Genomic DNA, 11,396 nt, shown 5'->3' with positions numbered 1-11,396 from the left:
CTCCCTCCCTCCCTCCCTCCCTCCCTCCCTCCCCCCCTCTCTCTCTCACACACACACACACCTTCCACATTGAAAGGAATGGTGCTTTCCTATTTTAATCCATGTATAACTTAAACAGAAGACATAGTTCCTAGGTTATTTATTTAGCAGAAGAGAGTGAGCAAGCCGCTGCATACTGTACATGCATCATTACCACTTTTAGTGAATAACTCAGAACACCTCATTTCGAGGTTGCAACTGTGATGTCCAAACTCATTTAGGTGTTAAACAAGGTTAATCCAACAATAAATCATAAATAACCCAGAGTTCTGGGTTCAGACATCATGATAACAATTCAGGAGTGAGGAAGTTGGGTTGTTCATTGGGTTATACATTGGGGTGCTCACTGAAAGCAGAAGTGAGGAACTCATGGAAGGTAGTGCATTGAATTGCTATTGCTCAGAAGTAGTGAGCAGTACACATGGACTGTTGGCATGTGTGAAATGAAACACTCTGCATAGTGAAAATGTGTTGAAGACTAGATTGGCATACCTGTTCTAGCAGTGAACACTGATCTGTGTGGCCTCCTATTATTTGGCAAGTGGGCCTAGTCCTCCTTGTTTTTCCTGCTTGTCAGGTGCTGCTTGTCACCTGAAATCCTACTGTGAAAGATTACTGCCAAATGTTATGCACAAAAGTTTGTTCTGAATGTCATCCTTAGCTTGTCCCAGGGTAGCCGAAATGCTTCTATGATGCTTGACTCCTGAAGATCCTAAACTACATTTTTATGATTTTGCCCATGCCATTGCAACAGTTTTGTCCCATTTGCTGTTCAGGTTTCATGTCCTTTGTTCGATGACATGTCCTTCTGGTGAGTGCGCCCTAAATACCTATTTGGAGTAGCTCATAGGACTGTGTCAACATGAATCAATTAAATTGTATACATTGAGTGACTTTGGCTTAGTGGGGCTTCTAACCCCGTAATGCAGGATGAACCTCTTAACTGCTATTACTGTATTTTTCCCCAGTGGCAATCGTAATCACTATAGTAATAGTAATGTTTCCCCCTCAACTCCTAATTTTGCTTTATAAGATTGTAGCAGTTGCAGGTGATATGATTGTATAGAACAAGACCATGATGATGGGGAAAGGTGGTGGGCAGTTTTTTCCTGTGGGGGGTGGCTGGAGAACCAGAGAGACACTAAGCATGGAAGGAACAAATATATGTCTAACATCACATTTTGTTTGCCTGTCAGAGACAGTTTCTACCTTTAGCTCATCCCTCTCACTGCGCTATGAACAAATAATTCCCCTCTAGTTAATATTTTTGCTCAGGCTTTCATGCAGCTGAGTGTCTTGAGAGGAAAACAAAAGAGTTTTGTCCATTATAAATTCACTCCTAGCATTATCTTCAATAGCAACTATTGCTACTACAGCTGTTGTGTTTTGTATTATTCTTCAGAAGTTTTCAATCTCTGTTTTGTTTTTAGAACAGTCGCTGTATAAAGAAGTACAAGTTACACATTCATTACAAGCAATAAATTTCTATTTCCTTGAAAGTGGACGGGAAGGATATAATTCCTTTTAGGAACTGATTAACCAAGCTGCCTCCATACTGCATAGAATATAATATTTCAGCAAAGAGCTGATTGTGATCTTTGGTTTGCATTGTCTACACTAGTGTGTACTGAAGCTATTTGTTGTCTTCTAGGCTGATCTGTTTGAAATACAAGCTGTGTCACTTGGAAATCTACAAAAGGTGTTGCTGTGCTGCAAGGCCTATAACAAGTCACAGAATTGGTACTGTGAGAAAATAATCATCAGAGAACCTGAGAAAAACTCAGAATATATTTTCATCTGTGAAAGGTTGTATTTAATTAAAGTTCTAAAAGCAACTTTCCAAATAACACCTTATTTCTTAAGTAGGCAACAATATATCTTAAGACTTAAATGTTGCTACTCTTCCCCCACTTCCACAAGCAGTGTGGAGGTCCAGAATTTCAGCTGTGAGCTGGGTTTTTCTTTCTTTGGATGGAGAAATCACTGGAGGTGTTTTCTAATAGTTAGTATAGCTACCAATACACTGGTTGAGCACAGGTAGAGGCAGGATAGCTTGATTAACTCCTACAAACAACAAATTTTACTATTCCATATCAGGTTTGCAGGGTGAGCCTTCAAAAGGTCCCTTCCAAGCTGTTTCTGCCTCTTAATAAAAATGCAGCTTCTCCCCGCCCCCCATTCCCAGAATGTAGCTATGTTAGTCTGTTGTAAGTAAAATAAACCAAATATTGTCACAGTTCATTGTGCTAGTTAGACCCCAATAAATCACAGTGTATATGGGTACTAGGTAGCATGTCCAACCCCAGCTTGAAGCTTGCTGGGTCATGTAAGCCTGGCAAATGTGGATTATGAGAGGGTTGTTTAACCCTTGTATAACCCATACTCGCCAGGTTTCATGGCATGGCAAACCCTGAGCTGGGATCCCATGTTCAGAAGAGGGGCTGAATGTGCCCCTCTTAAATAACTCATGGAGTGCTATTATATCATGTAACTTTAAAGACTAACAAATATGTTCTGGCATAAACTTTTATGGGCCACATCTTATGCCAGAATATATTTGTTAGTCTTTAGGGTGCCACAAGACTGTTCTCTTTCTCTCTCTCTCTCATTCCTTTGTGATTTTTCACAGATCTAGCTTATGTTGTTCTTAGCTACCATATTTTCTGGCTGTTTAGAATACATCCATTGACCATTTAGGAAGGTATGGCCAGGCCTGGCTGACCAGATTAGACCCAAAAAACAATTTCAGCATTCCAAGCTCTATTAACCTAGGTGAAAAACATAAAAGGAAACATGCTCCTGAAATTTTATAGTTATGCAGAAGAAGACATTTCGGCAGATAAAGCCTCTATGTAACTATTAAAGATAAATCCTTTTTACCTCCCATCACAGGGCTTACATGGCTGTTAATCTTATCTATTTTCAGTTTCACTGCAGAACTGAGATTCAAGTACAAGGAGTGTTTTCTTTCTAGCTTTTCCAGTACATGACCTCTAGATGGCACTGTGGTAACAGAGTGGAATTACAGAAGTGAAAATAACATTTTATTTTGTTTTCAGAAATAATACCCCACTTTCCTGTCCCCCCCCCAAAAAACATCCAAAAACAAAAGAAAAAGAAAAAACAACCCCACTCTTCCAAAGTACTATTTACAAGCAGAAATGAAACTAGAAGGTCATCATGATACCAACCCCCAAACTATCATGAATAACAAGACTTCAATAAATTACTTGCATAGAGAAGCTCTCTAGTGCTCAGTTTCTGTATTAGTTTTCTCATTTTACAAGTAGTTCTGAGAAAATTACTCAATGAAGAAGTAGAGATAAGTAATCCTCTTTGCAAATTGCTCTAAAGGGAAAAAGCACAGTGACTCCTTATGAACAGTGGTAACATAATACATTAAGGGTTTCTCAGGTTAGTGTGGAGTGTACTGAGTTGTATTATTTCCTGTCTGGAACACTGTCAGCTTTCGGACATCATTTGGGACTTATAGTGAAATGAGCCTAATTTCTTCCATCAAGATATAAAGCTGGTTTATGTGAGGCAACAACCCAGAGTATTAGATGAGTATGGGTTGAATCTTGGGTTGTATCATATGCCAACTTTGCAGTATGGTTAAACTATGTGTTGTTAACCCCAAACAACATGGAATTCACAAACCAACAACCAATTGTGACATATCTTCCTGGGTTGTTTGTGGTTAAGGCATAAAGCAGTCTGCACATAACAACCATGATTCTACAACCACCCATGATTCAATTATAGCCAGTACTTAACCCATACGCTGGCTTTTTGCTATGTGCAAACAAAGGGTTCAGAATCACTAAGGTTTTCCAGGGAGTCACCTCTAGAAATTGCCTGAATAGGGTACTTTAATTAGTTATTTGGGTATAAATGGTGCATAGGTCTGGTCAGCAAAACAAAAATCCAAAAATATAAACTTTGAGGTACAAATGAAAAAACCTTTCATCTCAACCTTTTGCAGGTATCTATAGCACCAGTACTGCACAGAATTTGACATATGGCCATCAGACTATTAAGGGTCTTTAGAAAAAAAGAAGGAATAAAACAACATTTGAATACAAGCTCTCCCAACTCTTAACAAATAATGTTCTGTTTTCTTTCCTCAGTCACACATATTCCACAAAAGATAGATTTTTCTGTTTCAGCAGAACATGATCTCATATACCAGCAGTGGCCAACCTGTGCTTTTCCAGCCATTTGGCTTACAACTACTATCAGCCTTGGCTAGAATAGCCAAGCCTGAGTGATGGTGGGAGCGGTGAGCCAGAATACTTGAAGGGCCACAAGTTGGCTACCGTGGCACAGCCAAAAGTTCCTCTCACACTTAACCTAATGAACATCAACATTTTTCTTGCTTCTATAAAGCTTCACTTAAAATAACTTTTAAGATTGCAAGTATATGTTTCTTTGTTTCAATTTATTTTTAGAAGCCCAAGTTTGTTGGCTTTTTTTAGTTTTGTTGTCAAAAATATGTGCATATGTAATCACCAGTTCTTCACAATATCTAATGCAAAAGTAATCAGCCACTTCATATATTTGATTAGGTAGAGTCCTTTCCTGCTTTGCAGCTAAGCATTTCTATCAAGGTGCTGAGTTCCCTCATTTGCCTACCAAATGGCTCTCTGTAAAACCAAAGGTACTTGCTAGTTTTTAGAGGACATAGATGTTTGGGTACTTTAATGTTGTCCAAAAAGCCAATAGGATATTTATTTCCCTCCAGTCTCTGAGGGCACAGAACTGAACCCTGAAAAATAAAATTACCCAAGACCTCCAGTCTCTGAGGGCACAGAACTGAACCCTGAAAAATAAAATTACCCAAGACACTTTGCTAAAGAGAAGCCCAAATGCTTTCCCCCTGCACTTTTCACACAGTAATTCTGTCTCTTTGGTTCACCTCCCTCAAATCTACTTCAGTGCACTGGAATCAGAATCAGATCATGACACCCAAGTGCCTGGTGGCATCTAGCAAACCAGATATAATTCTTTGGGCTACTTGGGTCCTCCATTGTAGAGACTCTAGCTTCTGCTGTTATATTGTTCTCCTTCTGTGAGAAAAGCATGACAGATGTGTTTTGTTCTATGCAAGTCCATGCTATAGTTCTTAATCTATGGAGAACTGGGGCAATGCATTGCAGCTTTGTGACATGGGAAGCACCTATGAACAGGGTAAATACTTAAGTTTGGACAGCATAAGTACTTAAACTAAGTCCCACATTTCCCAGCATGTTTTAGCTGACCATGCTAGCTGAGGCATGATGGGAGTTGTAGGATTATTTTTAACTGTCCAGCTATGCCTAAGATTGTGCCCTAAATAGACTGCCAGAGCCATCAGGAGAAGACCTTGGTCCTACTGGAAACTGCCTGAGATGACAGTTCTTCATAGTGTTTGTGACTTGTTTGGCTATGCTAATTTCAGCAGTGCTCAAATTTAGCAAAATAATTATAAATGTGTTCAGAAAAATTAGTACTGCTTTGAGCAACATTCAAGGCAGATTATTCTGCAGTTCTAAGGGTCTACCAGACTGGGTTTCTTTGCCAAAAATGATACATTTTATGTACAGTTTCAAGTGGTGACATAATGACAGTAATTTCATAACAATAGAGGCCAAATTACATGTGTCGTTGATCATTTGGTTTGTCCTTGAGTGCAGGATTTTTCTTTCAACAATAGGTAACGTGGATGTTCCAGTCTTGATTAGAACCATAGAGAACACAAACTGGGTGTGAAGGGGCACTTTGGGGTTTTGATCTGGATTGGTCATTGCATGACTGAAATTTGCATGGGAAAAAGCTCTCATTTGCTTCCATTAGAACTATTGTCCCCATACAAATTTAGACACGGCAGGCTCTATTCAGATTATGTCCACACTGAGAAGAAAATGCTAAAGTCCCCTAATTCCTATACTAGGGTGCCAATGCAGAGTGGGCTCCCCATACCGGGTATTTCCGAGACAAACACCCTATATAGATGGGCAAATCATATGTTTAATATCCAATTTGATTTGGCCTTTAGGTTTTGTAATCTGGTTGTTTTGTTTTTATTGCAATGAAGATCTTCTGCTGAAAGTGTGCAGCACATTTCCCAAGGTTTCTGTAAACTAATGGCAGCGGCATGATACTTTCATGTATTTTGGTGAAAACATTATATCAACATGTGTTTAACATTTATTACCCTATGTAACATGTTCACTTTCAGAGGTTATTACAATTAGACTAATGATGTATATAAACAGATATAACAAAACTGATTCCATGTACTTCTCTCTTTCTTTCATACATTCTGCCTTTTATTCTCAGATGGCTGCCATTTATGTCCCAAGGCAAAATTCATTCGGAAGTAGAGCTCTTCTGTCAAGGTAAAGGAAATGGTTAGAGCAGGATAAATGAAGCTACAGTCCTAAACAGATGTGAGTGAGCCCCATTGAAGACAGTGGGATTTACTCCTGCGTAAACCATTGTTTGCACAACAAAGTTACATGGATAATCTGAGATACACACACATACAAATATCATTTTTGTGGAACTGTATATTAGAACATGCCCTGGCTCTCTCGCTGTTCGTTGAATATTCAGGTGGCCACCTGCCTGCATCGCCACCCACCATGGTTTTAAATAAGTTACTGTGCCAGTCAGCACAGTGAACATGTGCATCTTCCTACCTTGTGTCTCCTCCACTGTCCTCTTATTTCTGTGTTAACATTAAGGAAAAGGATTCACAATGCAACATCCAATAGAATGCAACCATAAACATAACTTACAGCACAGTATCATAAACCAGTAAAGTGGGCTGCCCATGTGTTTCCCAGGGAAATAAGGGTAATTTACACTAGTGCAGCATAACATAGTGGTTGTGCCCTGTTGGATACTGCTTCCAGGAACCCTCTGTTGGAACCCCTTTTGTTACAAGTAGTTTCTCTCTGATCTGCAGAGGAGATGATTTACATTATATCAGGTAAAACACAATGTGTTGTAAGCCGCCCCGAGGCTTCGGCGAATGGGGCGGCATAAAAATGTTTTAATAATAAATAAATAAATAAATAAATAAATAAATAAATAAATAAATGTAATGCCCCCTTCCTCTATGGCCTTTCTAGCTGGAATGGTAAGTGTGCATTTGTACCAGCCATTCTGGCCTTCCTACCTTCCTCTCATCCCAGTGCAAAACTGCATCTGCCCTTGCTTGGCACAGCTGTGCTGTGGCAGTGGGGGAAGGCTGACACTGGTACAGGAGTACTTTGTTATTGTTAGGCAGCGACCAGACACCAGTGTGTGTACAATGATGCCGGTTTTCTCACCCCATAGTTCTGGAATCTCTGTGCAGTTGTGAGTTTGAAGTTATCCAGGGCAGTTAATCAATGTGCAAAGTGATCTGCATTTAGGTGCTTCCAAGTACAGAATTGGTTTGTGAAAGAAATGCATGTTCTTGTGCAGGAGAGGAAGATTAACACAATACAAGCACCTCCTTTCATTTTTCATTATAACCTGACAACTCTATTATTAACAACAGTGCTCTTTTATTTTTTATTTTTTTACAGAAATGCAAATAAACAATCAGCTGAAAATGCAAGAAGAAGAACATGGTAAATTATGCTGCTCATTACTAAATGGCTTAGGACCTGGATATCTGAAGGAGCGTCTTCCTCACTATGTGCCTGCCCACCCATTAAGATCTGGGTTGGAGGTTCTTCTTCAGGAGCCCTCTTTGAAGGAGATTAGGAGAGTGGCTCTGTGGTGGTGCCCCAGTTATGGAATACACTCCCCATACAGGTTCACCTGGCACCGGCCCTTATTTTTTTGGTACCAGGCCAATTTTTTCTCCAAGTCTTTATGGTTTAAATTGTCATTTTAATTGGAATTTTGTAGAGGATAATGCTGTGCTTTACTTTCTTTTATTGTAAGACCATCCTGAGACTTTTGGTAAGAATATGGTCCACTACAAATATATAATATAATATAATTTAATATGGAAATGGGAAATGGGATTTCTGAGAACATTTTGCCACCTTTTAAAAGTGCCACCTTTTTGGAGGAATGAATTGTACAGAATTTATAAAGGCCATTTCTTCATCAACACCCATTAAGAAAGAGAGTGGTGCTTTCTGACCTCCCTCTGAATTAATCTCTTGATGTCATCATCCAAATCTAATTGGTTGTGTGACTTATCACAGAGCCAATTCAGAATGAATGACACAACAAAAAGTCAATTCAGAAGTCCAACAATGCTTCCTACTGCTATTTGGGCATTGTACTATTTTTGCAGCCATGTTATGATTGTAGATCTCATTACTGGGTTGCTGGGTCAAGGAGAAATGGTGCCAGGTGGCAAAGTAGAAAGACAAGAATCTCCACACAGGTAGTGAACAAATAGCGAGTAGGGTTTGCCCACAGTCAAGACTATCAGATGGTGGGCAGAGTTTGAATGTGAAAGAAGAGGAAATAAGAGTATCCATTCTGGCTCATTTAACTATGGCTAATGATGTTTTAGTCCTCCACTGTTCCTAAATTGAATTATATTTAAGTAATAGTCAAGAGAACATTTTGAAAATCTGCATGTCTAATGTACTATTATATTCAATTACCTTTGATTCAAGTGCAATTTGCTTGATAAATATCTAATTATAATATTTTAATCTGAATATTGCACAAGAAGAATATTCAAGATGACAGCTAACTTATGCAAACTTCTACATCCATTTGTAAATATTACTTTAAGCAGCTGGCTTTGCCCTAATTATTTGTAAGTGTTTTCAAAAGAAACTGTATTTCTCTGGGAGAGCTGTTACCTGTATATGATCTTATTGCCTCCTTTAAACAATGCAAGTGACCCTGGTCAAATATACACTAGTTTTACTTACACACAGGCTGAATTCACACAAAACAGCCAGTCTTACTGGAAATTGTTTGTTGCTATGCATGAATCTAGCAAGCATAGTGAAGCACAGATCATTTGGTTATCATTTGCTTACCCTTGGGATCAAAACTGATGTGTGGCTTTGTTCTGGAATTTAGTGGAATCTAGGTTCAATCTGAGCTGAAATACTGTTTTTTTTTCTAAACATAAGCTCAGTCTCCAAAATGTCCCCATTTATCCATCACTTATCTAAACATTATTTTCACTTTTTAAGTGAACAATTGTTAGTGTTCCCTGGGCTCAGTGATACATTGGTTGCTATAAAGCCGGGACCATGCACCTCTTCAGGCACATAGTAGTTACTGAGATAAAACTGCTCTGTCAGTGGCACTCACTTTCATTTTGTTTTTACCTGCAGGAGAAGATTGGAAAATCACTATAGTCACTGGAGCTTTTGAAACAGCTGGCACAACAGCAACCGTGTCCCTTTATGTTTATGGAGAAAACAAAGCTTCAGGTCCTCTTATACTGGGATCTGGGGAGCACCAGCTGTTTAATCCCAACAGCACAGATACATTTAAGGTACAATACAACTTCGTATAAATAAGGAGGAATTTACTTATGCAAGTTATTCAGAGTAGGTTTATTCCAAGGTGAATAAGAGACAGATAACCATTTCATAGTAATGATTTTCATTCTGCATTCCATTTCTGAATTGTTCATTGATATGGCATGCAACATCCCCTGAGATAACAGAGTAATTGTATATTTAAGGTAGTAATCAACTTAACAGTACATTACTAAGATTAGCATTCAAGTAGATGAGTCAGTCTAAGGAAGTTCAGTACTGGATATCTACTTCTCTCCATTTAGCAGTACTGATATTACTGTTTTTTACATGTCGTAATGCAGAGACTGCAGTCCATATCATGCTTAAATCCACTGAGTATTTATTTAATCTAAACAATGCAGCCAAGAGGCAGGTGAACAAACAGTCAGAACAGAGAGGAGGAAAAGGCTGCTCTTGTCAGTGGGCTCTTGCTAGGGTGAGGACCATTGGCAAGTGTCTGACCGTGCATGCCTGATGCCAACCCTGCCACCCATAGTTTGAACTAGGACAACCAAAGCTAAAGCACTAAATATACAACAGGCAATGAGCCACTGAAGATACCCCTAGCCATCCTTCATCATGGCTCCCCACAAATCACAGACAAGAATCCAAGTTAGAGGTGGATCATGGTCTGTTTCTTTAATACCATTTAGTGGATCATGTTCCATTTACAGTGCAATCTTTTGCATGCCTGCTCAAAAGTAAGCCTCATTACTTCAGGCAGTTGGCACATGCAGTGTCTCATTACCAACCCAACTCAGGGATATGGCACTTTAGAGACATATTCTTTTCTTATAGCATGAAGGTTTCAAATACACCTCTCTAGGCTTACATGTGGAGGTCTCTCCTGTTTGGAAATTAAACATCAGGCTTACTGCATGCAAGGCCTGTGTTTGGTCACTGAGATACAGTTTTTCACCATGATGTCATATGTTCTGCACAGTGTAGATATGACTTGGACCAACTGCTGTGCAGGTAAGCCAAGAAAAGCTGGTTTCTTTATTGCTCTGGATGGTAAGGTGTTTTATGGATCCTAGTGAAAAGTCTGAGGACTTGGATATACTTTAGAAGCAGTAGTATTGTAGTTATTTGATATGGATCAACTGGTGTGGGGAAAAGTGTCAATTCATGAATGTCCCATCATATTTCTGTTTTCCAGCTTCATGGGCTGAGAGCCCCATATATCCCTCCCTCCCCCCTTCCTTGCTTCCTTCCTTCCTTTTTTCAATTTTAAATTTAAATGTGTACAAGGTATATAGCATGCTAACTAAGATTACTTTATTTGATAATAGAATTTGGATGTTCTCATTTGAGAACTGGAAAAGGGGGAAATGGAGGGAAATTCTATCTCCTTCCATGTGTTGTTATGTTGTTAATACTTTCTTTTTGAGATATAAGAAACATTGACAGTGATGGATAAGTAGGTACACTTATTGCTTGCAATCGTGAAGTAAAATATGAGAAGACAGAAGGGATGCCTTCTCATCACTGTGCTGTGCTGACAGTAATGTTCTTAAAGTTAGTACATGCTGACAGAATGTCTTGCATAAGCAGTGGCTGTATAGGTTTAACGTGTCTGCCCCTTCAGAACACATCACATAACTTGGCACATATCAACACAGTTGGCAATCTGTGCTTAAGATTGGGTACTGGAAGAGCAGGTGAAGTGAAGATAAAGAATGAAGTGCTTTACAAAGCTTTGTCGGAGGATGCTGAAATGATACCTGCTCCTAAATATGTTCCTTAGATAAGTTGGGTATTGTGAAGACGCAGATAGATGCTAGTATATATGGGACTAAATTTGGGTTCTCTCTCTCCCTCTCCCTGTCTCTCTCTCTCTCTCACACACACACACTCAGATGCATGCATGGG

At 39.2% G+C, this 11,396-nt stretch overlaps 1 protein-coding gene across 1 annotated transcript in view; it reads left to right on the top strand.

Moving 5' to 3' along the window:
• RP1 (RP1 axonemal microtubule associated) overlaps nt 1–11,396 on the top strand; it is a 211,587-nt gene that overhangs the window by 92,093 nt on the left and 108,098 nt on the right. Inside the window, exons 21-24 of the mRNA XM_044424207.1 lie at nt 1,691–1,845; nt 6,361–6,419; nt 7,599–7,643; nt 9,333–9,496. Of these exons, the coding sequence (XP_044280142.1) occupies nt 1,691–1,845; nt 6,361–6,419; nt 7,599–7,643; nt 9,333–9,496 (423 nt within the window). The remainder of the gene's footprint in view (nt 1–1,690; nt 1,846–6,360; nt 6,420–7,598; nt 7,644–9,332; nt 9,497–11,396) is intronic.

Source organism: Varanus komodoensis, unplaced genomic scaffold (assembly GCF_004798865.1).
Source record: "Varanus komodoensis strain SLA01 unplaced genomic scaffold, ASM479886v1 scaffold14_1, whole genome shotgun sequence".
NCBI lineage: Eukaryota > Metazoa > Chordata > Lepidosauria > Squamata > Varanidae > Varanus > Varanus komodoensis.
This window is presented reverse-complemented; position numbering and strand designations above follow the sequence as displayed.